The 25891-nt window shown below is 56.6% G+C and overlaps 1 protein-coding gene across 5 annotated transcripts; it reads left to right on the top strand.

Moving 5' to 3' along the window:
- Positions 1–227: 227 nt before the first annotated feature.
- On the top strand, positions 228–25143 carry TNKS1BP1 (tankyrase 1 binding protein 1). 5 transcript variants are annotated; one of them, XM_044750491.2, is made up of 12 exons: positions 228–355; positions 3351–3462; positions 4538–5171; positions 6682–6751; positions 10791–12158; positions 14124–16630; positions 21972–22326; positions 22597–22747; positions 22842–22978; positions 23740–23897; positions 24176–24247; positions 24697–25143. In XM_044750491.2, the coding sequence occupies exons 2-11, from the start codon at positions 3369–3371 to the stop codon at positions 24234–24236; spliced, it is 5535 nt and encodes a 1844-aa protein (XP_044606426.2). In that variant the 5' UTR covers positions 228–355; positions 3351–3368; the 3' UTR covers positions 24237–24247; positions 24697–25143. The 5 variants fall into 5 exon arrangements, with proteins under 5 accessions (XP_044606426.2, XP_070343892.1, XP_070343891.1 ...); XM_070487791.1 differs by having other exon boundaries at positions 244–355; positions 3354–3462; XM_070487790.1 differs by lacking the exon at positions 228–355 and adding an exon at positions 2836–3027.
- The last annotated feature ends 748 nt before the right edge of the window (positions 25144–25891 follow it).

Here is a 25891-nt window from a genome sequence, read left to right as displayed (position 1 = left end):
CGGTGGCCATTTTGTCCGAACACTCTGAGCTGCTCGCGGAATTGCGTCAGTTTCGCCCAGGTCTGAGCCTGGGGCGGGCCCCTCATTTGTAAGCCTCATGAATAATTGAGCACCTGGGCTGTGCCTATTTGCATACCATCCCGTGAGTTCTCGGGCTTCCTACTCCGGGTTTTCGCCGGCTCATGGATATTCATGAAGCACTCTGGAGGCGTGGGCCTGGGCGGGGCCAGGGGCGGGGTCCCGCCTGGGCTCGCACTGGCTTGGTCCCGCGGTGACGGCGGCGGCGGCAGCAGCGGCGGCGGCGGCGGCGACGACGACTGGCGTCGGGGAGCGGAGCCGGATCCTGGGGGAGCGCGTGAGTGCGCGGGGGCGGGCAGGAGGGCGAGGGAGGGGGCGGGGTCCGAGACTGGCGGCTGGGGAGAGGCGTGGACGGAGTAGGCGCTTTCCAGCCGGGACCTCGGGTTGAGGTGGAGGCAGGGTCACCAGGAAAGTTTGCAGGGGCCGGGGGCGCAGGGGAAGAGGGGGCACGGCGGAGCCCGCGCATGTGCGCGGGGGCGGAGGATGCACGGTCTGGAGCTCTTGCTGGCCGAGCCAGAAGAAAGGGGGGAGGGGGCGAGGGCTTGGGGCGGGGCCGGGGGCGGGCTGAGCTGCCGAAGGGACCCCCGCCTTCGCCTTCTCCCGGGCCCGCGCTGGTCCCCTCCTCCAGCTCCCTCGGCACGCCCCCAGCCACCTCAGTCCGCCCCGACCCGGTCCGCGTCCCCAGTCCCTTGTCTCTTCGCCGGCTGCTTCACATCCCGCGCACAGGTCCTCCTCTTCTGCTGCCGCCGCCCCCTCCTCCTCCTCCACCCTTTTCTCCTTCTCCTCTTCGCCTGCCGCCGTCCCCTCTGTGTCCAGAGCTCCCCACTGGGCCCCTCCAGACGGCCCCTCGCCCCGGGCTGTTCCGTCTTCCCGCTGGCCCTCCCTCCTACAGCAGTTTACGTGCTGTCCCTGCCGACCTCTCTGGTCCTGGATCCAGCCGGAGAAGCTAGGGTCCGTAGGGCCGACCCCGCCTGCGCCTATGCCTCTTTCTTGGCTCTTGTCCTCTGGATGGAGCCGCCGGGCGTCTCCCTAGCCCTTCTGGCAGCCTTTGCTCCCGGGAGTCAGCTAGTCTCCCCCTGACTCTTGGGGATGGGGAGGGGTCAGAGCCGCTGTGATTCCACAGCTTTCGGCTATGGTCTTGGTCACCTGGGTTTCCTGGCTTGGGCGTCTGTGCTGTGGCCTCCTCCTCAATTAGGGAAGGCCAGCCCCCCACTTAATTGCTGCATCCCCTCATACCACAGAGGTGCCCATCAGGCCCCCAGGTGAAAGGGTTTTTTGTTCTGGGCCAGTTCCTCCCCATTTGTAACCACCCACACCATGTCCCTTGTAATAATGTTCAAGGACAAGGAAACAATCTTGTGTTTTTTAAATTTTTTTTCCTGTTGGGTGCCCCTCCCCCCATACTCACTTAGACTGGCTCTGCAGTTATTCACCCACCCGCCATGAACAGTCCTTGTGGTAGCCAACTGACCAAGGGATTGATGGTCCTGGGTTTCTCTCTACCCTCTTCATATTCTCTGCCTATCTTTGAAACAGGCAGCTTCAGGGTCAAAGGTGAAGGCTGAGTGGGTTTTGCAAAGGTTGGGCACCGAGGTCCCTTCTTAAGATTTGGTGCTGTCTTCCCAGCCCAGCTGGAGTGGTTGACTCTGAGAAAGGCAGTACCCCTTGCAGGTTGGAAAGGGTTGGGTTGTCTTCACCAACTGTGTGTGTATCAGGTGATAGGAAACATTCCCCTTCCTTTGGAAGAAGAGGGGCAGGGCTCTGTCTGCCAGGCTGGAGAGCCTGGGGGTCTTGTGGGTGGGATGGTGCTTCAGGAGCCAGGATGGGAACTGAGGAGGTGGTGGGAAGTCTGAAGAACAGGTGACATGACTTGGGCCTGTGGGAGTGAAGGAATGGTCTGGAATGCTGGCAGCCTGTAGTCTGGGGAGAGGAGGAGGTGGTTACCAAGGATGTTCGCTCGTTGGTGACACTGAATGGAATCATGCTAATGATGGCCACCGTTTATTGGACACTTATTAGGCGCCAGGCATTGTGCTAAGCAATTTGCATGCATCCTCTCATGTGAGCCTCCCAACGGTCTCAGGAGCTCTATTTTTCACATAGGGAAACTGAGGCTTAGAGAAGTAAGCAATGTGCCTAAAGTTGCACACGTTTAAAGTGGTAGACCCACTCGGTATTAGCATCCTGGTGTATCAGATCCCAAAACTCCTGTTCTGAGCTTAGAGGAGGGGCAACCATTTGGCTTCCACCATAAGGCAGTGTCATTTGGGTTACAATTTCTTCTGCCCCCCCCAAAACCCCTCAGGCCAACCTTAGGCTGGTGAGTGATGCCCACCTAGCCCGTTTTCATAGGCTGTGGCTGTCCCACCCTGACTGTCTAGAAGGGGGAAACCCCAGGGAGTTTTTCCCCCAAGGCACCCCACCACCCGGATGCTCTCAAGCCCTGTCCCATTCTCCCAGCCTAGGCTTGGGCCGGCTCCTCCTTCCTCTTGGCGAGGCTCTGGAAATCCAGTGGGAGGCCATTGCTATGGCAACAGGACTAGGCCTTGGCTTTACCTCATCAAATTCCAAGCTGAAGCCAAAGCGATTGAGAAATTAAAGAAAAAAATGTATTCCAGATGTTTACTTTTTATTCCTTATTTTTCCGTGTTTGGATGAGGCAGCTTTGAGGGAGGCGGGAGTGGGGCAGGGATGTGGAAGAAGGAGGGGGAAAGAGCGGGGAGAGGGAACCACTCCCAGCTGCAGGAGGGAGGGAGGGAGGAAAGGAGGGTGAGCGGGAAGGGGGAGGCAGGCGGTGGGGCGGAGCCCCAGGTTGGGGAGGAGCGGGTTTTTCCCGTCTCCCATGAGGTGATTCACGGAGAGACTTCAGACTTTGCGGCCCTCTTGCTCTGCTCCTGAGTAGAAACCTCGAGAGCAGGGCTACCAGACTCAAGGGGTGCCTTGGGAACGGTAAGTGGGGTGTCTTGGAGAGCTTGCCAGAGGAGGGAGCAGTGGGCGGCTCCCTGAAGCTCCAAGACTTTGGGGTTAGGAGACAGTTAGAGAGTGGTCTGGGAACAGGGGAGGATATGGCTGTTGGGACCTCCCTTGACCTCCCCCAACCCCCCTCCTGAAGTTCTCTCTTCCTGTCCCACACTCTGCCTCTGCTAGAAGTAGGAGACTTCCCCCGGCTAAGCCTACTGCCAACGCCCAACCCTTTTGCCTTCTCTCTCTCTCCCTCTTTTCCTGGGTCTTCAGCCACCCCAGCTCACACCCCTCTGCTTCCCAATTCTCAGCAGGTTCTGCCGCATGTGATGAAAGTGTCTGCTCTCAGGGAAGGTACAGCCATGGCTTCCCCACCACCCCAGGAGTTGGAGGAGGAGCTGGTATCTGCTGGCTCCGAGCCAGGTACCTATGGGTGCAGGGCGGGGCGGGGCAGGGTGGCTGTGAGGCTGGCTGGAGGGGCAGAGGCTGAACCCCTGTTCTGTCTTGGAGGGGGTGGGCTCGACGATTCTGTTGAGGCGGCAGGGAAGGAGGGGTGCTGAGGACGTGCAGGATGAGTTTGAAAGGTTCTCAGCTCCTGTTGAGACCCCCTCCGAACTGTGTGGGATCATAGATCTCGAGAAGATGAAAGCAGACTGTCCTTCCAAGAGGAAGTGGATCAAGCTGGGGTTTTTACAGAGGAGGAAACTGAGGCCCAGAAGAGAAACGGCGTGAACTTACGGGGGTTTGAACCCAGGCCTCCTGGCTCCCTGTTGAAGACTCCTTTCTTAGACTGAGCCGAATGAGTGGATGATGTAGGATTCTAGCAGGAGGGCCTTGCCCATGAGTAATTCTAAAGTCTTTTATTTGGCATTGAAATGCTTTATATAGAGGGTAGGTTTCTGGTGGTGTTGTTTTTCCTGTAGCAGATTTACTTCTGTTTGGTTTAGGTCAATAGTAAGTTTGCATTCCTGATCACACACCGGATGACAGTGGGGAGGTGGCCTGGGTATGCCCTGGGGGAGGGGGCAGAGTGGGGAAGTTCGCTGGGATAAAAGGTTTACCATGGAGGATAGTGTAGTAGAGTGTTGTATAAGAGGAAAGGACTGGTTTGGGGAGATGAAGGGATGACTGCTTGATGTAGGTAGGCAGGCAGGCATTTGTTCACTGGTTCATTTGCTCATTCATTCATTCACTCATTCATTCGTTCATTTGATAAGAACACATATTAGGTGCAAAGTAGGGTACAAAGGGAAATAAGGTGCCAGCTGGGCTCTTAAATAGCTTTAGCTTATAAGAGGAATTGACTAAACCTGTTGGGAATTTGGAGAAGGGAGAAGATGCTTCAGGGTTGTGTATGGAAAATCAAGGACGGCTTCATAGACGAGGTGACGTTTGTTGCCTAGAAGGAGGTGAACATTTTGAGTTTGTAGGGTGGGAGATGAAGTTCTGCTTCCTGGTTCTTCTGACAGCCCCTCAACCAACCCTCTCCTTTTGGCAGGTGACACTCGGGCCAAACCCCCCGTTAAGCCCAAACCCCGGGCCCTGCCCTCCAAGCCAGCCTTGCCTGCCAAGCCCAGCCTGCTGGTGCCTGTTGGGCCTCGGCCCCCCCGGGGTCCCCTGGCTGAGCTACCTTCTGCCCGGAAGATGAACATGCTGGCGGGACCCCAGCCCTATGGTGGCAGCAAGCGTCCCCTTCCCTTTGCAACAAGGCCCACGTCCGAGGCCTCTGCTGGAGGAGAGGTCACCCGAGAGACTGGGAAAGAGGAGGCTGGGAAAGAAGAGATGCCCCCGTTGACACCCCCAGCTCGATGTGCCGCCCCAGGGGGTGTGCGGAAGGCCCCTGCCCCGTTCCGTCCAGCCTCGGAGCGCTTTGCAGCCACCACAGTAGAAGAGATCCTGGCCAAGATGGAGCAGCCACGGAAAGAAGTCCCAGCCAGCCCTGACCGCCTCTGGGGCTCCCGCCTCACCTTTAACCATGATGGCAGCTCAAGATACGGCCCCAGGACTTATGGTGTGGCCTCCGGTCCCAGGGATGAGGACGGTGGGCCCCTCTCCAGGGGATGGTCCCAGGAGGGGCCAACAAAGTCTCCCACACAGTGCCCGGAAGAGCACAGCAAGACCCCCAAGGAGAGGTGAGGGGTGGGAGGCTGTCTGTTTTGTTGCAGCCTGGAGGACAAAGTGGGTGGCCCCATCTGGGACTGTGTCGTTCACTTTTAGTTAGTTGTGTACTGTGAGTGCAGGCAGACCCTGGTCTATCACAAAGCATTCCCCCAGCAGATGGTGTTATCCTTACTATCTTCTTTTTAAAATTGTAATTTTCTTTGCAGAGTGGATGCATGTTTATGGTGGAGTTCACGTGTGCAGCGTGGAAGTTTATTTTTAGTTTCTTTATACTGAGAGCCGAGCTTTGCCTCATTTAATCCACAGCCATCCTGTTTAGTGAAGGGAGTATCAGGCCCATTTTAGAGAGGAGGAAACTGAGGCTCACAAGTGACTTCCCTTGGTCCCTCAGCAAGTAAGAGGCAGCGCTGGGGTTTGAACTCATGTCTAGTTGATTCCAGAGCATGTGCTCATAACTGCCAGCTCCTGCCGTGGGTGGAGCAGTGTGCCAGGTGCTGAGAGGTGTGTGGGTAGCAGGATGAGCAGGACACAGTCTGTCCATGAGGAGGAGTCTGATGGGAGAGATAAGGCAGGAACATGCCTTAATGCCAGACATGTGTCCATGCAGAGATTGCAGCTGGGTTGGAGACTGTTGCATATGACACACTTCTCTGGAGTTGGTGCCCGTGTAAAGGAAGACTGGCCAGGAGGTGCCCCTTGGGATGGTGGGCACAGGGCATTGGAGGAGAAGGCTGAGGGATCTTGGGTGCCGTCAGCTGCATGGAGGCCATCCTCAGGGCAGGGAGAGCCACCTTGGGGACCACTTGGTCCCCTGGGCCCTTGGTGGCTCTGCTGGACCCAGAGGCTCCCCTCCTGCTCCTGCTGCTGTGGTCTGGGCTGAGCCAGAAGCTAAAGGCCCCTGCCCTGCCCTCCAGCCTTACCCTTCTCTCACCTGAAAGTACCTGGAGGGCAGGGCCCCTAATTAACCCTTCTCTGTCCCAGGCCAGGGCTCCCCAGAGGTCACACCCTGCCCGGGCTGGGTTCTGCCTTCCCTCCTCCTCTCCTCACTTGCTCCAAGCAGAGTTTAAGAGGAACAACTTCAATCTTGGAAAATCACTCTTCCCCCTTCCCTCCCCCTGCAATCCTTCAAGAAGGATTGGCAGGGCAGCCGGGACCAGCTGCATTCTGGCTGGAGGAGAACCTTAACCCCTTACGGACTTGGGGAAGGAGGAGTTATCTTTTTGGGAACCACTGAGGGGTCTGGGCATGCAGGATGTTTTTCCTGAAGGCGCTGGGGAATTTAACCCCTGATGTGCAGGTAGGGAATAGGTACCATCTCCTGCGGCACTTCCTCTGTGGAAACTGTACAGCTTCTCTGTCCCCAGTGGTTCCAGGCAGGGCTCAGTAGTAATTGTCTGACTAGGGGGCGGTGGTTAATTCTGGGTGCTGTTACAGTCCCTTAGGCTGACTCTTGAGCACCTCTGTCCTCTTATCCATCTGTGACAGGCTTCCTTCTCCATTTCCTGTCTTTCTCCCTCATAGGAGCCCTGCTTCGGACCGGGCCTTCAACGGGCACCTTGCTCAGCCAGCCAGCTCTGAGCCACCTACTGACGTGAGTTATTCTGTTACGAATCAAGATCATAGTATTTTAGAGCTGGAAGGGTCATCTGAGATCATCTGTTCCACCCTCCTTATTATTCAGATGGGAAAACTGAGGCCCATGGAGGTGGTGACTTGTCCAAGGGCTGGCCCTGGGACTCAGATTTCTCAACTCCCAGGCCAGTGCTCTCCCTCAGCTAGGTGGATCAGCTAGGTGGCTAAGTGCATTCAGGCCATGAGGCTGTTCATTATTAAGAGTAACAACTGCCACTGATCGGGGACCTACTGTGTGCTGGGCATGTCCCAGGAATGTTGACTAAATTAATCCTTGTGATCACTCCAGCTAGTAGGCCCTGTTGGTCCCACGTGAGAGCTGAGGATGCCAGGGCTCACACAGGTTAAGTAACCCAGGGGCTGAGGCAGGATCTGAAGGGTCTGACTCCAACGCTCTCCCTGGCTGGGCTGCTTCTCAGGGTTAAGAAGAAGGAAGAGATGTTTCTTGGGGGGTTTCCTGTTAGATCTTCCCCTCTTCTCACAGTGTGCTCATAGGACCGTCAGCCTACTTTCCTGAGTAAATGATGTAAAGATGGCTCTTTTTGCTCCTAGAGCCCTTGCTGGCCAGAGGCTGTCCTATCTGCCTTGTGATGGAGACCTGACTTCATTCATTTGTCCATCCAGCAAATATTTGATGAGCACCTCCTATGAGCCGGGTGCTAGGGAAACTGCTGAGAACAAAACACATCCCATGCCTGCTCTCAGTTTAATTCTCACATTGGGGGGTGGGGAGCAGGCGCAAACTGACATTCCTGTGAACCAGCAGATGTGTAGTGCATGAGACCGTAAAGATGGGGCATGCTGGGGTGAGGGTAGTCGGGAGGGCCTTGCTCCAAAGAAGGTGAGGGAGTGAGCTGTGTGGATGTTAGGGGAACAACATTCTTGGTGGAGGGAACTGCAAGTACAAAGGCCTCGGTGCCTTCCTGGCAAGGAAGCCAAGATGTCTGATTGCAGTGAGAGGGGACGAGTGGGTGGTGGTGAGGCCCAAGAGGTGATGGGTTGGGTTGTGTTGAGCCACATAGGCCACTAAAGGACCTTGGCATGAGTGAGGGGAAGAAGCCATTGATGGGTTTGGAGGAGAAGAGTGACTGGTTTAGTTGAATGCTGTTGATTTAGTTGTAAAGAGTCCCCTGCCCTCTGGATTAAGAATTGGTTGCAGGGAGCTAAGAGCAGCAGGAGGGACCACTTGGGGGTCTGTTGGAATAGTCCAGGTGAGAGACGATGGTGGCTTGGTCTCTGGAGGTAGCTTGTGGGTGGAGATGGCAGGAAGTGGTCGACTTTGGATAGAATGTGAAGGTGAAGGGGATGGGATTTGTAGATAGCTTGATGTGAGGAGAGAAAGTGCAGAATCAAGGAAGAACAGGGCTTTTGGCCTGAACCAGAAAGGTGAGGTTACGTTTACTGAGATGGGGACTTCTAAGGTTGAAGCAGGATCGAGGGAGATATGAGGAATTTGCTTTTGGAATTTGTTGAGTTCGAGGTGCCTTTTAGACATCCAAGTGGAAATGTCGAGTGGGCAGTGGGATATTTGAGTCTGGAGTTCCAGGGACTTGTCAGCGAACAGATGGTAGTTAAGCCTGGCTGCGATCACCAAGGGAGTGGGTGACGGATGAGAGGGAAGAGGACCAGGGCATAGCAAGGAGACGGGAAGGAGCAGCGGTGAGGTGGGAGGAAAGCCGCTGAGGGGGCAGTCCTGGAGGCCAGAGAAAGCCAGCTCCCGGGACTGGAGTGGGGCACCCTCAGCGGTCAGCTGCTGCTGACAGGTCGAGGAAGGTGAGCCCTGAGAATGGGATCTAGCTGCATTGGTGACCCTGATGAGAGCAGTTAGGTGAGGGAAAAAGCCTGTCTGGAGCAGGTTTTGGAGAGAGGGGGCAAGAGGAACTGTGGTGCTAGTGAATGTAGACAATGCGTTCGCGAAAATGGTTGGTAACTAGGGAGAGGTGAAGTCAAAGGGTATTTTTTTTTTCAAGACAGAAGAAATGAGAGCAGTTTGCATGCTGATGGAAATGCTCCAAGAGAGAAGAAGAGATCAATGATGCAGGAGTAGGGGGGTTGGCCTTAGCTTTGAGCGAGGACAGTTCACAATCCATCGAAGAGGGGAGCAGAGTGCTGAGGCTCACAGGCAGGTGCGGTGGGGGTGGGTGTTCTCTGCTGATGGCCCCTGTGCTCACAGGAACGGCAAGCAAGGCCATCAGCTGAGAGAGGGTGGGGAGGAGGTGTTGGAGGTTTGAGCAGAGGATGCCTTGCCTGGGATCGAGGGGAAGGCGGGGAAGGAGGGAAGACTGAGCAGCTCCAGGGCCTGTGTGAGAGCAGTGGGGGTGAAGCTCAAGTGAGACCAGCCGTCCTGGTTACCTGCTGTTCTCCAGCCACGTCCAGCTGCCCATGTACAGCCTTAGGGTGGAGGAGAGCTGTCTTGAAGAACAGGTCAACCGGTAGGATGAAGGAGGGAGTTGAGGGTTGTGTAAGAGTGACTTTAATGGTGGTAAAGAGAGAAGTGAGGGCAGGAGGAGAAGGGGGGACAGAGAGAAGGAAGGGGGGTCAATGGCTGTGCCTCCTAGAGGGGCTGAAGGATTGTGGGAGGTGGGGAGATGGGAGGAGGGAGCTGGACAGATAGGAGGTGGGAACCGGGGAGCGGGACACTTGACGCTGAGTTTGTGGAGGGGCGGCAGTTATTGGTAAGGACAAGGTCTGCGGGTATGACCCTGGGGTTACAAGTCGTTGCAAAAGAGGGGTCATGGAACAGAGCCAGGATGCTGGAAGGGTCAACCTTGTGGCTCTTAAAGTCACTAGAAATTTTAACAGGAGTCGTGCTGGGCCAGGCTGCAGCGATCCAGGAGCTATGCTTTTCAAGGAATGAGGGGTCTGTTGGGGACTCTAACAGGAGGGATGGTGAGTGTATAGTTTAAGGACATGAGCTTTAAAATTAGAGCATTGTAGAGAGGAGGAGGATGGAGGGGATGGAAGGGGCCTTGAGAAGCAATCAGGATGCCTTTCTCTGCCCATACCCGGTAGATGATGATGTGGGAGAAACAGCTCTATTGGACAGGGCGGCAGGGGAAGCATGACCCCTGGGGAAGGCGAAGGTCAGATAGAACAATACTCATGTCGTTGTCAGGGACAGGCCGAGTGGAGCGGTGAAGGAGAGCCAGGTGCTTGGTGCCCCCTCTGTCCCCTTCTTCCCCGTGCCCCTCATCATCCCACTGCCTCCATTATTTCTATAAGTCCTATTCCAAGAGGCCACGTGCACAAATCTTATTTAATCCTCACCTAACTCTGTGTGATTTATGTTGTTGCCATGAACTTCAGTGTCCAGATGGGGAGGCAGAGGCTCAGAGACACCAAGTGACCGTACTGGAGGGCATACAGCTTATAGGAGGCAGTGCCAGGGGGACGCCACGCCGGGTGCTGTCGTGTCGCCCAGTGCCTTGCGCCTGAATCCAAGGCCTGCCTGCTTCCTTGGGTGGTGCTGGGACCTGTGGCTACACGGGGCAGGGTCGGGAGCTCCACACCTCCCTGCTGCAGCTGCTCCTGGGAGCTGGTCTGCAGCTGCACTGGGCTTGGAGTCCCACTCGGAGGCAGAACGCCCCCATGCCCAAACGGTCAGATTGCCCAGTTATCCTTTTCCCTTATTAAAGCCAGTGTTCTTGACGCATCAACTGCGGACTCTTAGGAGATCCTAAGATGAACTTTGGGGTGGGTGGATGGGTTTGAACCACCTGAAGTGGTGTGAGTGATACTAGGTGAATAAGGCTGTGTGTTTTCTGGGGAAAGGGCCTGCAGGAGGGGTCTGTGAACCCTAAGAAGCTTAAGATGCTCTAACTCAGTTTGAGGTCTCTCCCAGTTGTCCTTGGAGGCCTCCCTCTGAGCCCTGGTTTCCTCCTCTTGTCTGTGAAGGGAGAGTGTGAGGAAGCAACTGACCTGGGGTCTATATGGGGTTAGCAGGGACCTCCCCCACCCAGCTGAGAGGTGAGTGATGGCTCTTGACCTTTCTCTTGCAGGTTGCCAAGCTCTGGGCCCTCTCAAGTCCAGGCCCTGCCTCAGAGAATGGAGGGTCTGCCAGCCCAGGCCTTGCCACTGAAGTCTCAGATCCAGCCCCCGGGTCTCCCCATCTTCTCTCACCCCATGAGAGCTCTCCCCGCCACTCTCAGCTTCCAGAAACCCAGAGTCCAGCAGCTGCTGGGGCTTCTCCCTGCCTCCCTGAGACTCCAGCATCCCCAACTGCAGCCCTGCCTGATGAGGGCTCCCGCCATCCCCCAAGCCCAGGGCTCCCTGCTGCTGGGGTCCCAGAGGCCGCCAGAACCAAAAGCCCTCTCCTTGAGAAAGTCTCAGGGTGCCACAGCTCAGAGCAGCCCCCAGCCACCTCGCCCCAACCCCTGAGGGCTGAGGGTGGGTTGCTGGATCTCGCTCGGACGTTGCCCTCTGAAGAGGAGGTGGCCAAGAGTGTTGCAGACCTTCCCCATGTTGGCCTGGCTCAACGCCGGTTTTCTGAAGGTGTGCTCCAGCCGCCCGGCCAAGAGCAGGAGAAGCTGGGGGGCTCGCTGGCTGCCCTGCCCCAAACACAGGGGAGCCAGTCAGCCCTGGATCGTCCCTTTGGGAATGGGACAGAGTCCAACTGGAGCTTGTCTCAGTCCTTTGAGTGGACCTTCCCCACGCGGCCTTCAGGTCTGGGGGTGTGGCGACTGGACTCGCCGCCTCCCTCCCCCATCACTGAAGCTGCTGAGGCCGCCGAGGCTGCTGAGGCTGGAGACTGGGCTGCGTCCAGCAGGGAGGAAGGAGTGTCCCAGCAGGGGCAAGGGGCCTGGTCAGCTCCAGAGGAGCCAGGAAGGCCTGGTTCCTGGGTGCAGGCAGGTGATTCGGGCACCTCCCCAACCCAAGAGGACGATGGAGAGAGTCAGCCTCAGTCCCCAGCTCTTCCCCTCGAGCCTCTGCCAACAACAGGGGGCCCACCTGGACCAGCTTTGCTGCAGGCAGAGGAGAGAGATGAGGACCGGGAGCCCTTGGCTGCACAGGAGTCCCCTCTTCCTCTGGCCACCAGGGAGACTGCCCTGCCTGTCCTGGAGCCGGTCCTGGGGCAGCAGCAGCCAGCATCCCCTGACCAGCCTTGTGTCCTCTTTGCTGACACTCCTGACCCTGAGCAGGCACTGCCTGCCGAGGAGGAGGCCGTGACCCTGGTCCGGGCTGAGACCACCCAACCCAGGGCAGAGGCTCAAGACTCCTGTGGGGCGTCCCCCGAGCCTGCAGGCCCTGAAAGCAGCTCCCACTGGCTGGATGACCTCCTGGCTTCCCCACCACCCAGTGCTGGCAGTGCAAGGCGGGGAGCTGGATCTGAGCTGCAGGACATGCAGACCCCGAGTGCCTGCTCTGAGGTGAGGACAGGGGCACAAGGAGGGGTGGGGGCCTCGGGATGGAGGCCAGGCCTTCAGTGGCTTTGTTCTTTCAGCGTGGATTTTATATTTCAAGAACTTGGGATACAGCCGTGAGAAAGGCAGCTGTGGACATGCTGCTCATAGCTGTGTATTCTGGCAAAGCTGGCAGAGCAGAGGGTACAAGACGGCGCTCAGGGTTTAGTGCGAGCTCATTTCTGACTCCAGTATTCACTAGCTGAGTGGTCCTGGGAATGTGCCTTGACCTCTAAGCTTCAGAGTCCTTTCATAATAATAACACTGGCCTCTTAGGGTTGTGTTGCGGGTGAAATGAGATGTGGAAAGCACTCGGGGCAATGCTTGGCATATATTGAGTGTTCAGTCCGTTATTACGTGGAGTATTGTGAAAGGCGAAATAGCACAGCCACGGAGAGCGTGGGCTCTGGAACCAGACTGCCTGGTTCATCTCCTGCCTCTGCTGTTTATTTGCCCACATGTGACCTTGAACAAGTTACTTTTCCACATGTGCCTCAGTTTCTGCATCTGTAAAATGGGGATAACGATAATGAGCTATGTCTCATAGTGATGGTGAAGACTAAATGAGCTCTGATACCCGTAAAGCGCTAAGAGCTGTACCTGGTTCATGATGAGCGCTTAGTAAGTGTTGGCTTTTGTGACCATTATTACTGTGGAGCCCCACACTTGTCTTGTGGATGGGCAGCTGACGCCCAGAGGAGGGAGAGCCTTGTGCAAGGTTACCCAGCAAGTTAGTGGCTGGGCCAGTGCCCTTTCTCCTACCAGGCTGCCTCTGAATTTAAGAGCTGGGGTCCAGGTGGCTTTTGAAATTTATTTTTCAAGCGCAGCCTGGGCTGGCAGGGGCGGAGCTGGAAGGAAGGAGGAGCCAGGGGGCCTCTGGGGCAGAGGGGGCGGAGGAAGAGCAGGAAGGAGTTAAGGCCAAGCTGGCTCCTGCAGTAGGTGTGTCTGTCCTGGGATGTGAGTGACTCAACTGGCTTCTGGGCGGGGCTGCCAGAGCTGCAGCTGCTCTGGAGGGAGCGGGGCCAGGGCGAGAGGGAGCCAGAGCCGTTGGACAGGTCCGGGCGAGGAGAGCGGCCCAGCCCTGTCCCAGCAGCGCCTGCCGCACCTAGCAGCCTGGGGCGGGCAGGGGCCAGGGCCCATGGCCCAGCTTGGGGACAGGGAGCCCAGCATGTCTGTGTTGGAGAGGCTACTGGCCAACGCCGCGCTGCGGGATGAGGCTGGCCGGCTCCGCAGCCCTGAGCCCAGGGCTCAGCTGCCAGCAGGAGTGAGTCAGGGAGTACGGGGTGGGGGGTGCCCTAGCTGGGTCTTTCGCCTGCACCAGAGGGTGTTCCTCCTGTCTCCCCCAGAGCCTAGGCTAGGGCTGAGAGGTCTTTCTGGGGAGGCCTGTGGCGGAAGGGTACTTTCCTTAGGGAGGATGAGGCTGGGATCTCATGGGCTAGAAGGGCCAGGGGTGGTGGTGGAATCCTGCCTTCGAAAGGAGGTTGTGGAGGGGCTTTGACTCTTGCGGGCTTATAATTGAAAGACTACCCCTCCCCCCAGCCCATGTGAAGACCACTCTGCCAGGCAGGCTTTCTCCTGGCTGTTAGCCAAGTGTTGCCCAAGGGCTGTAAACATGACCATGGGATCATCGATTGAGTGCCCATTGCGTGCCAGGTGCTCTGCTGAGCCCTTGGCTTAAATGATCTTGTTAATCCTCCCAAACCACCCCATGCAGTAGGCATTATCCCCATTCAAGGATGAGGACCCTGAAGCCAAGAGTAGTTAAGTGATTTGCTCAAGATCACACAGCTGGGATCCAAACCCAGGCTGTGGGGCTCTCTGAAGTGGGGCTCTCGGGCACTGGGCAGTGCTGACTCTCATTCTGGATTGACTTCCACCCTGACTGACTCTAAGCATTGTTTCTTTATCTCTCTCCTTTTTCCTGATTCCCAGGGACTCCTTGGCTGGGCCCAGAAAGATCTGCAGAGTGAATTTGGGATTGCAGCAGACCCACATCCCAGCGGTTTTAGTCCTTCCAGCTGGTCCCAAGACACTTCTCAGGACTATGGCCTTGGGGGTGTGAGCCCTAGAGGGGACCCAGGCCTTGGAGAGAGGGATTGGACCAGCAAGTGTGGGCAAGGAGCAGGGGAAGGGAGTGCCAGGGAGTGGGCCAGCAGGTGTGGCATCGGCCAGGAGGAGATAGAGATCAGCGCCCAAGATGGGAGTGGAGGGCTCACAGCCCAGGACCAGGTGATTGGAAAGCTGACCCAGCTTGGCACTCAGCGGGGCCGCGAGGCGGATGTTCAGGACTGGGAGTTCAGAATGAGGGATTCCCAGGGCACTTACTCCAGCCGGGATGTGGAACTCCAGGACCAGCAATTTGGGAAGAAAGATTCGCTGGGTACTTACAGCAGCCGGGATGCGGAACTCCAGGACCAGCAATTCAGGAAGAGAGATTCGCTGGGTACTTACAGCAGCCGGGATGTGGAACTCCAGGACCAAGAATTTGAGAAGAGAGATTCGCTGGGTACTTACAGCAGCCGGGATGCGGAACTCCAGGACCAAGAATTTGGGAAGAGAAATTCGCTGGGTACTTACAGCAGCCGGGATGCGGAACTCCAGGACCAGCAATTCAGGAAGAGAGATTCGCTGGGTACTTACAGCAGCCGGGATGCGGAACTCCAGGACCAAGAATTTGGGAAGAGAGATTCGCTGGGTACTTACAGCAGCCGGGATGCGGAACTCCAGGACCAAGAATTTGGGAAGAGAAATTCGCTGGGTACTTACAGCAGCCAGGATATGAGCCTTCGGGACTGGGAATTTGGGAAGAGAGATTCGCTGGCTACTTACAGCAGTCAGGATGCAGATGAGCACAACCAGGAATTGGGAAAGAAAGACCACCTTGGCAGGTACAGCAGCCAGGATGCAGACAAGCAGGACCAGGAATTTGGGAAGAGAGATCCTTCTCTGAGCACCTACGGCAGTCGGGATGCAGAGCAGCTGGACCGGGATTTTGGGAGGAGTGCCTGGATGAGGGACTACAGCAGCAGCGGCAGCCCCACAGCCCTCGGCCCCCAGGACAGAGGCTTCGGAATGAGAGCCCTGAGCGCCGGGTTCAGCCTTGAGGAAGCCCAACAACAGGATGAAGAGTTTGAGAAGAAGATTCCGAGTGGTGGAGACAGCCCGGGCAAGGCCAGTGGGGATGCAGGCCAGTCTGAAGAGAGAGAGTCAGGGGACTTGTTCAGCCCTAGCACCCCCCAGTCACAGGATGGGGCACTGGGGCAGAGGGACCGGAACAGCTGGCAAGGCAGTGGTGCCAGCCAAGAGGTTGGAGGGCTGCAGGGGAGACAGCAGGCAGGAGGCCAGAGCCCAGGTGATGCTGACCAGGAAGACAGGGAGGTGGGGCAGAGAGGCTGGGCCAGCGACTTCAGCCTCGGTGTTGTCCACCAGCCAGAGGTGGCCTTCAGCCCGGGGCAGCGAGACTGGAGTGGTGACTTCTGCCTAGAGGATACTGAGAGGAGCCATCAGTTTGGCATCATCGGCAATGACAGAGTGAGCGGTGCTGGCCTGAGCTCTTCCAGCAAGATGGACCACTTTGTGTCTCCTGAGAAGACCTCGGCCGGGCCTGTGGACTGGACTGACCAGCTGGGCCTCAGGAACTTGGAAGTGTCCAGCTGTGTGCGTTCTGGGGGCTCGAGTGAGGCCAGGGAGGATGCTATGGGACGGATGGGCTGGTCAGACAACCTGGGCTTGAGAGATGTGGACCTGGCCAGCTGTTTGGAGACTGGAGGGTCTGAGGAGCCCAGGGGGATTGGAGTCGGGGAGAAGGAGTGGACTTCGGATGTTGGGGTGAGGGGCAGAGATTTGGCTGGGGCAGGGGAAGTAGAAGGCCACAGCCAGGCCAGAGAGAGTGGCGTGGGGCAGACCGACTGGTCAGGTGTGGAGGCCGGAGAGTTCCTTAAATCAAGGGAGCGTGGAGTGGGACAGGCAGACTGGACACCTGGCCTCGGGCTGAGGAACACGGCCCCAGGGGCAGGCTGCAGCCCCAGGGAGCTCAGGGCGGGCCAGGCGGACTGGGGTAGCAATCTGGGCCTGAGGAATTTGGAGATGCCATGTGACCTGGAGTCTCGAGGTTCTTGGGAGCCACGGGGATGTGGAGTGGGACAGATGGACTGGACCCAGGACTTAGCGCTCCGAGATGTGGAGCTCTCTAGGGCCTTGAGTGAAGCCAGGGAGCACGGGGTAGGAGAGGTCAGCCAGTGCCCAGAGCTAGGACTCAGGGACAACGGTGTTCTGTCCCCTGGTCTGGAGGCCAGAGACCCCTCAGAGGCCAGGGAGCTGGGGGTCGGAGAGACAAGTGGGCCAGAGACCCAGGGCAAAGACAACTCCTTACCTTCCTTGGAGACCCGCCCTGAGGACCTCCGAATGGAGACAGGAGAAGCCTCCCGCTTTGGAGCCAGGTAAGAGAGCCCCATCCCTGTGTGGGAGGGAAGGTGTGACATCTGTCCCCAAAACTGCAGCCCTTCTGAGGAGGAAAGAAACAGCTTTCCCCAAGGACTTTCAGTGTTTGGAAAATTGAGATGGTTTGGACTGTGAATTTTTTTTTTTTTAGCTGAGGAAGTTTCACCTTGATCTAACATCTGTGCTAGTCTTCCTCTATTTTGTACATGTTTCACCGCCACAGCATGGCTGTTGACGAGCAGTATAGGTCCGTGCCCAGGAACTGAACCTGGGCTGCTGAAGTGGAGTGTGCTGAACTTAACCCCTAGGCCACAGGACCAGCTCATGGACTGTGAATTTTTAATTTTACTTTTTTTTTAATTGAAATATGGCACACATACATGTGTGCTCCTTTTTTGATGACAAATGGGATGTTTGAGCTGTTATTCTTTCAAAGCCCGTGCTTTAGGTTTCCTTGGTGATTTTGTATTGTGACTGTGCTGAAGGAAATGATGTATGTCACATCTTCAGATAGTTTCTGGTGGGTTGCACTCTGTGCACAGCGGCTATGCTTGAGGCCCCTCAGCTCTGAAGCCACAGGTGCTTCCAGGCCAGGGAATGTGGCTTTCATAGGCCTAGGATGGAGGACTCTGTGTCTTCTTGGCCTGGGCCACTGCAGGTCAAGTGGAGTCGATAGTGATGCTCATTGTTTCTCACGGAAGTTAGGAACTTACTTGGTGCTTCCTGCCTGTTCTGTCTTAAGACCCAGGAGAACAACTGTTTAAGAACCTGAAAGATGGTGGGACCTGGCTCCTAGCCCCATGACCTTGGCGTCTGTGCACACAGTTGCTGCAAAAGAACTTTCCAGAGAAATGAACCAGTAGTTTTATGAGCCAGCCACGATCTGTCTCAGAGATTTTTATGTTCTAAAACCAGCTGAGGTGATTTCACACCTGGAAAGGGTGATAAAAAGGCATTGCATCTATTTCGTTAACATTTCCATCCATTGAGATTTGATTTTATTCTCTTGACTGAGTAGAAAGTTTGACCTTTTCTCACCCTGGAGCTTCTCATTGGCCATCAGGGAAGAAGGGAAGGGAAGTGTTGGGTGGGGGCTGTGTTACAGGTGGAGGAGGCTCATAGTAGTGGGAGGGGGGCAGGAGGGGCCAGGAAAGGTCTAGAGGGAATCTTGAGGTGTTGGAGGGGTTGGGAGAGGCATTTGGGGTTTAGGAGAAGGAGGGAGAGGGGAAGGTGGGCAGAGAGTGGGGCCAGGATGATGTGGGGCTAGGGGGAGCTGAGGAGGGGGGACATTCTGGGGACCCAGTCTGTTGAGGGGCGATGGGGGAGCGTGGGCAGGTGGTGAAGACTATAGGGAAGTGGGGAGTGCACAGGACTAGGAGTCCAGAGGCTCCTGGGATCTTGAACCAGTTGCTGGACCACCTCTCTGAGCCTCACTTTCTAACGTTAGGCTCAGGAAGCTTTAGCATTCCTGGTGCCTGGGGAGAATGGAGGTGTGCTGGGGTTGCTCCCGATTTCTCTTCCTGGGACTCCAGAACTCTGCAGTCCCTAGTGCTCAGCTGCACCTCTTACCTCCTTGATCTTCACAGCTGCCTGTGAAGCAGGAAAGGGATCTTATCATCTCCAGTTTGCAGGTCGAGAAGCAGGGTGACCTGCTTAAGATCACAGAGTCAGCAGTGCCTTTCTGCCTTCTTTATCTTAAATGCTGTCAGGTATGGCCTCTGTGTTCAAGACTCAGACTACCAAGTGGTGCGACCCACAGCCCTCCACCTTTCCCCTCTGATTGGGGTGGCTCCTGAGAAGCAGGGGGTGGGGAAGTGAGAGTATCTTTCCCTTTTTTTAGGATGGAGGGAGAGGCTGGCTGGGGGCTGCAGATTATGCCGGAGCCTGGGCTGGGGAAGAGGAGGGTAGTGGCAGAGAAGCAGGGAGCCCTCAGCACTCAGCTCTCTGAGCTTTGGTCTGCATCACACCTTTAAAACGCCCTGGTTTTCAGGCTGTGTTATACGTTGGAAAATGTTGTGTACTCTGTGGCCATGCAGCGACTCAGAGTGTCTGTGTATTAGCGTGAATTAGTGCATGAAAGCACAGGAATGAGGAAACGTTTCCCTTTCTCTAACAAAGTGTTTCCCAGACTTGTTTGACTGTTCAAGGAACTAGTGTTCTGACGTCTGACCTAGGGAAATTCTGCACTCTGGAAAGTTGCTCTTTAAAGGAAGTTTTGGAGGTTCCCCTGGTAACAAGAAGTCCTTGAGGCTAGTTCAGAGCATCTGGCTTTGGGCCCCTCAGCCAGGTTTGGGTCCTGATTCTGTCACCATCTCTGTGACCTTGGGCTAGTTCCTTTTCTTCTCAGGGCCTGCAACGCCTCTGTAAATTGAGAGTAATTTACTCCTAATACTCACAGGGCTGTTGTGATAGAAACCTACTCTCTAACTGTAGTTGTAGCTGTTGTTTCAATTTGGATGGATGTGAGCTGTCCATAAAGGGAGGCCCCTGGGGACATTTTTGTCATCATCCCTGTGTGGGATAAAGGTACCCCTGATGGTGATCATTGACTGGAATGCTGTCCAGCACAGCTGTGACCAGACAAGCATGGGCGTGGGTGGCATGTGGGGAGAGGTCAGGCCCCTCCTCTGTGTCTAGGGCCACCTTGTCCTGGTGGGAGGCTCTCCTGGGTCTCCTGAGAGCTGATGGACTGCCTTCTTCTCTCTCTGGCCTCCTGGTCATCTCCTGCCCAACCCCCTGGGCCCCAGGGATGCAGAAACCTCCCAGTCATTTTGGGGCCTTCATAGAATCTGAGAGGACCCTCAGATCATTGAGGCCAGCTCCCTCATTTCATGGATGGGGAGTTGGAGGCCCAGAGAGGCAGTGGGACTTGCAGAAGGCCCACAGCTGTGATCGTGGCCTCCTCCTTGTTCCCTCAGGCCCCAGCCTTGTGGTCATCTCTCTGGGTTCTCTGCTTTTCTCTCTGGGGTCAAGGCCAGCTGCTGCCCCTTTGGACCTGTCATTCCAGCTCCAGCCTGAACCGCCCTCATTTCAGGATTTGGAGCCTAGAACACTGGGAAGCTGATGTTTTGCAGATCTTCTGCATGCCGTTTACCAGTCTGCACCTGGAGTGGTGGTGGGGGGTGGAGTTGGCTAGAGTCCAGGCCCTCAGGATATGCCATGTCCAGACATGGTGAGAGCTATAGATGGTATAAGATGAGACAGGTCCTCAGGCCAAGAACCTGTATTGATGATGGTGATTATCCTAAAAATTTTTCAAGTGCTGAGTATGTGCCGGGCACATATTTCTGCCAACACACCGAGCAAAGGTTGGGTACTTTTATTATCCCCATTTTACAGATGAAGAAACTGAGGCTTGGAATACATCAGTAACTTTGCCAAGGCCACAGGCATAGTATGGGATGGAGCCCATATCCATACTGGAGTGGCAGTGCCCAGCACAGGCTCCTGACCATTCCTTTGTCCCACTTCCCTGCAAGGAGAGCCAGTGAGGAGCTCAGGTTGTAGGTGTTCTGGGTGCTCAGAAGTAGGAAGGCTTCTCCTGAGATGGGGAGAGGGTGAGTGGGTTTAGACAGGCTTAGATGCACACTGCACCCCAGTGCTCTCCCCACCTTATGGCCCCCACATCTCCCCAGCCCATCAAGCTCCTCCCCTTCCCTCTGCCCTTGTGGCTTAGGGCCAGGTCTTGCTCTGGATATGGATCTTTCCATCCACCCATCCGCTGTTTCACATCCTCTTAGCTCTCCCGGCCTGCCCTCAGCCTTCTCTCTGCCCTACCCCAGGGAGAGGCTTGGAGCAGGGCCTCCTCAGGCTGGTTGGGGTGCTGACACCACCCCCTCTCTCCCGGCCTCCTTGATTTTAGGCAGCAGGGTGAGCTGGCTTTGGCCCCCATCCAGGGCTGGCGGCTCCCGATTCCGCTGCCTTGCTGCACTTCTGCTGCTGCCTCTCCCTCCACCCTCCCTCCCCAGACCGCTTTAATTTCCATCTGTCAGCAGCTTGTGGAAGGACAGACTGACACATGTTCTCTCCAGCCCTCCCCCCTTCCTGCCTGGTACTGACTCACCTGCCTCATTCTCCTCCCCTCCAGTCCTGCCTGGTTCCACGCACTGCCCTGCCAGCCTTTCCCACGCCCGAGTGATGGAGTGTGTGTGTGTGTGTGTGTGTGTGTGTGTGTGTGTGGTATGGCTCTGCTGTGCTTATGAGAGTGGGTACTAGGCATCTCTGGAGGGAATGACAGACGAACAGTGCCCTCCCATCCCTGCATGAGGTGTGCTGTGAGTGTGTGCAGGGTGTCTGTATTTCAGGGGGTGGCAGCTGGACAACACACAGGCTTCTTATGTGAGGTACATGAGTTAGATCATGTGGTGTGCTGTGCCTGTGTGTTTGTGTTGTGTTTTATGGGAGCGGCAGGCAGAAGACACATAAGCTGCATTGAGGTGCAAGGTGACCCAGCCTCTCATTCACTGAGCAAACATTTGCTTAGTCCTGCTCCTGACCAGGCCGTGGGCCAGGTGCTGGGGGCACAAAGGCGAGAGGGGGCCCTATCTTTGCCCTTGAGGAGCTCACAGACGGGCAGTGGGGACAGAGAACCACAGACTCTGGGCCAGGGGCTGGCACAGGTGGGAGCCCAGGGCTCGCTGAGCTGAGGAGGAGTGGTGGCTGGGGGAAGGGAGCAGGCGAGCCTCAGAAGAGGAACTGAAGTGCAGGGAGAGTGAGTGGAGGGGCGGTGGGGGATCTTTCTAGGCGGGGAACAGCTTGTCCAGATACACAGCAGCCTGCGAGGGCCTGGCATGCTCTGGGAGTCCCTGCCTGTGCTGTGAGACTGGGGCATAGGGAGGGAAGACGTCAGGGGCGAGGGCTGAGGAGATTAGACAGGTAGGTGGGCCAGGACCTGGCTTATCTCAAGGAGCATGGCCATCAAAGCAGGTGCCCCTGGGAGGGACACGTTGACAGCATCAACAGCAACAGCAGCAGTAACAGCTGTTTTTATAGGACACATCCTGAGAGTCAGGCACTATGCTAGGTGCTTCTGATTATCATTTCATGTCCTCAGTGGCTCTATAAAGTTAGAGGACCCCACGGCTTTTATAGGTGAGGGGATTCATCCAGAGTCTCAGTAAGTGGCAGACCTAGGATTTGAACTGCTGGCCTGGCCTAGCTTGTCCCCTCTGTGGCTGTGTTGTGAGAGGCTCTGACTGTGTCCTTCCTGAAGGAGTCTGGGAAAAGCATGGAAAGGAGGGAGAGGTTGGGGGAGAGGGGAGTCAGATCCTATAAAGGGGTCTTCGGGGGAGGGAGGTGTACCTCACGGTGACTGTGTCCTCTGCTCTGTCTGCTTTGTAGCTCCGGCGGGTGCCCAGCCCGCTCCCCGCCCTCTGGCTCCCAGGGCCTGCTGGAGGAGATGCTGGCTGCCAGCAGCTCCAAGGCAGAAGCCCGGAGGGAGTCAGCAGCCTCTGGCCACAGGGACCTGTTAGAGAAGGAAGGAGCCACAGCAGGTGCTGACCTAGGGGAGCCTCTGGAGCCTAGCAGGGACCCTGTGCCCTCCTGGAGGCCCCAGCCTGATGGCGAAGCCAGCCGGACAGACGAGGTGGATGGCACGTGGGGCCCTGCAGGGGCCGGGCAGGGCAAGCAGGGCCCGACGCGGCCCCCTCAAGACCCTCCGCCCAGGTCCCCCAGTCAGGACTTCTCCTTCATTGAGGTCAGTGGAGGGTGAGCCTAGGGCAGTAGGGTGCTGTTGTAGGGGCACTGCAGGTGGTGGAGCCAGAGCTTCGTCCCTGGGGTTTCCCTTAGCTGCGAGGAGCCCTGAGCAGTCTCGGTCTGGGAGGCAGAAAGCGGGTAGTCATATAAACAGGGAGCTCCAGACTGAGGGAGGGATCCGCTCATGGCCAGCTGCTGTGGAGGGGCTCCTCTGGGGTGGGACAGGACCACGGGGCAGAGGTGGCAGCGGTGTTGCCATTGTCCTGAGCAGGATACCGAGATCCTCGACAGTGCCATGTATCGGAGCCGTGCCAATCTGGGGCGCAAGCGTGGGCACCGGGCCCCAGCCATCCGGCCGGGGGGTACCCTGGGCCTCTCGGAGGCGGCAGACTCAGACGCACGGCTGTTCCAGGACTCTACAGGTAGAGTATTGTTTGATGACATCTGTGCCCCTGTCTGGGGTGGGGAGGTCTGAGTTTATTGCCTGAGCTGAGCCCACTCTCTGGATCCTTGCAGAGCCACGAACTTCTCGGGTGCCATCTTCAGATGAGGAGGTAGTGGAGGAGCCTCAGAACCGCCGGACACGGATGTCCTTGGGCACCAAGGGGCTGAAAGTCAACCTCTTTCCTGGCCTGAGCCCATCAGCCCTGAAGGTACCATCTGATCATTCAAGAAACATCCAGCCACCTGGCCTGCTAGCCACCTTGCGTCCAGCTTGCTCTTCGTTCCCCCATCCCCTTCTTCCCATTCCTCCTCTCATTCTGCTCTCCAGGAAGGGCCCCCAAAGATCCCTTTGTGCCCCACTGGATCCTGTGCTATGTGCTAAGTGGTATGGAAGGAAGAACAAGGTGTGTTCATGTCCCGGAACTTCACAGGGTAGTGAGGTACACGAGCCGTGGCCATAATTAGCTCTGGAGAAGGGAGAAGTTCGGTGTCACTGGGAGGTAGAGGTAAATAAAGGCTGAGCTTGGTCAGAGAGAGAGAAGTTATTTCTTAACAGTAGGTGCCTGAGGATGGGAGGGTAGATTGGGGAAGGCCTCACAGAAGCGTTTGGTCTTAGCTTTGAGGCATGCATGGGAGTTGGCTCTGGGGGGTGGGGTGGCAGGAAGGCATTCCAGGCAGATGGAAGAGTGAGCCAAGTCACAGGAGTGGGAAGTCACCACTGGCTTTGTCCTGTCCAATTAGTCTGAATTCAGTTTGACAGTATATTTTTGAGGGCCTACTGTGTGCGAGGCATGCCTCAGCTCTTGGGGGAAGCTTGTCTTTAAGTGACTTTCCATCCATCTGGGTAAAAGGACTGCAAAGGGGTCTGTGCCTGATTCTGGGCACTGCATACTCTTGGGAGAAGGCCCAGCTCTCTGAATCCTCCTGCTTGTCGCTCTGACGTCTGTCTGCACCTGGACTTGTCTCTCAGGCCAAGCTGCGCTCCCGGAACCGCTCAGCTGAGGAGGGAGAGCCAGTGGAGAGCAGGTCCGGCCAGAAGGAGTCTGCGGTCCAGCGCTCCAAATCCTGCAAGGTCCCAGGGCTGGGGAAGCCCCTTGTGTTACCTCCCAAGCCAGAGAAATCCTCAGGGTAGGTGACCCGAGTTGTGGGCATCAACTGACCTGACTGTGTTGGCCTGAAAAGGGAAACTCCACTTTACAGAAGAGGAAAGCTGAGGCTCGGGGAGGAGGTTGACATGCCCCAAATTAACTCTCTTGAGTTGGTAGCAGCATTCTGGTCTCTGCAGCCAGGCTCCAGGCTGCCTCTTCTGGTTGTGAGTGGGGGTTGGGGGCTTCTATCCCTTCCACTCCCCATTTTGTTCAGCTTTCCTCAAGTTTTCCTTATGACCTTTACCCTCCGCCTTCTAGGTCAGAAGGATCGTCACCCAACTGGCTGCAAGCCCTGAAGCTGAAGAAGAAGAAGGTCTGAGAAGTCACTAGGTGAGGGCAGGTTCATGGGCTCGGGGCTCTCTGGGGTTGGGGAGTGGGGTTCAGGGTGAGTAGGGCCTGCCCTGGAGGACTTAGGAGCCACTCCCATCCCCCTTCTAGCCCTTGGCACCCCATCTTCCTTTCTCTCTGAGGCTGGAAGCAGGCAGGTGAAGCCAAGCTCCAGGACTGCCTGGGTCCCTTGGCTTCCCCTAGATTTTGCACACAGAGCAGGCTGTTGTCTGGCCTGGGATGGACGAGGAGGGTTTCCATCCATGCCTTCCTCCCTAAGTGTGCTCAGCCACTCTTCTGGTCTGGGACCCCTGGGGGCACTCAGCAGGCTCAAGGTCCCCAGCACTGGGCTCAGCTTGCGGATGCAGGATGGGCACAGGGAGAGGAAGCCGATGCATCTCCTCTCTCCCCCGCTCTCCTCCCCTGACCCATTCTCTCCCCTCCCGTTGCAGGTACTTCCCATCCGGCAGTCTCAGGCAGTGCCCTTTCCTGTGGGGACCCCAGCGAGGAGATGGCTGGAGCCCCACCATGCCCCAGGCTGCAGCCTCTGTCCCCCATCCACCTCTGAGGAGCGTCTGGGGAGGCACATTTATGCACTTTGTATCACCATTCCAACTTTCCCCCCACACCTTCCCTCCCAGCCTGGATTCAGTCACTAGTGGTCGAAGGTTTTTGTCCCTCCCTCCCTTCCGCTCTTCCCACATCCCTTTCTGCTTCCTCCTCCAGCCTCCCTTGGGTTTTCTTTTGATACCAGTTTATAGCATTTTTTATGAAAGCCTTTGATTTTTGTAATGGGCGGAGCCCAGCCGCAACCCCGGTCTCCTTCCGCCCTGCCAGGTGCCCCAAAGAGACCAATAACATTTTGCCACTTAAAACAATAAAGGTTTTTGGGAATTGGTGCTGCCCAGGTTGTGGTGTGTGGTCATGGCTCCCCCTCCCCTCATCAAAGGCTGTTCTTGGGAAATGCTGGTTAGCCCTGGCCCCTCAGGAGCACACTCTGATGTTGAATGTCACTTCCCTTGCGCTCTTGGGCTCAGTGTCCCTAGAGAGGGTGTGTTGGTTATAGTAGGCTGATTGCTGATTCAAACAATTCCTGAGTCTCAGTAGCTTACCACACAGGTTTATTTTCCATTCATGGCCCAGCCCAGGGTGGGTTGGTGGTGGGGATACTCTGTGCCTCACAGTCATTCAGAACCCAGGCCCCTTCCTTGTTGTGCCTCAGCCATCTGCAGGGGCCTTAGAGTCCCGCAAAGCATCCAATGGAAAGAGGGGAGGATCCTGTGGGAGACCCGCACTCCATTGGCTAGAATTCAACTCACGGTCCCTGCTAACTGCAGGGGAGATGGGAAATGTAGTTAGCTGTGTGGTCAGAGAGAGAGGACCAGATATTGGTGAAAATTCACCCTTCTTGCTAGGGGGCTTTGTTCCTGTGATCCCTAAGGGTCCTTTCAGCCCATGCATTCTGGAATGTCCCTCAGGTTCTGGTCTTCCCCACCCAAGCCCCTGGCCGCCTACTGTCCCTCAGCCTAGTTCTCTGTTACCCTGGTTTCCCCAGACTCGACAGCCTCTTTCAGGGCTGGTATTGTCTTTCCCTGAGACTTGGTAAAAGGAGAGGCTCCTGTGGCCTCACCTTGATGGGGCCTGAAC

This window comes from Equus asinus, chromosome 17, assembly GCF_041296235.1.
Source record: "Equus asinus isolate D_3611 breed Donkey chromosome 17, EquAss-T2T_v2, whole genome shotgun sequence".
NCBI classification, from domain to species: domain Eukaryota; kingdom Metazoa; phylum Chordata; class Mammalia; order Perissodactyla; family Equidae; genus Equus; species Equus asinus.
The sequence above is the reverse complement of the archived record's forward strand: the minus strand, read 5'-3'. Positions and strand labels throughout refer to the sequence as shown.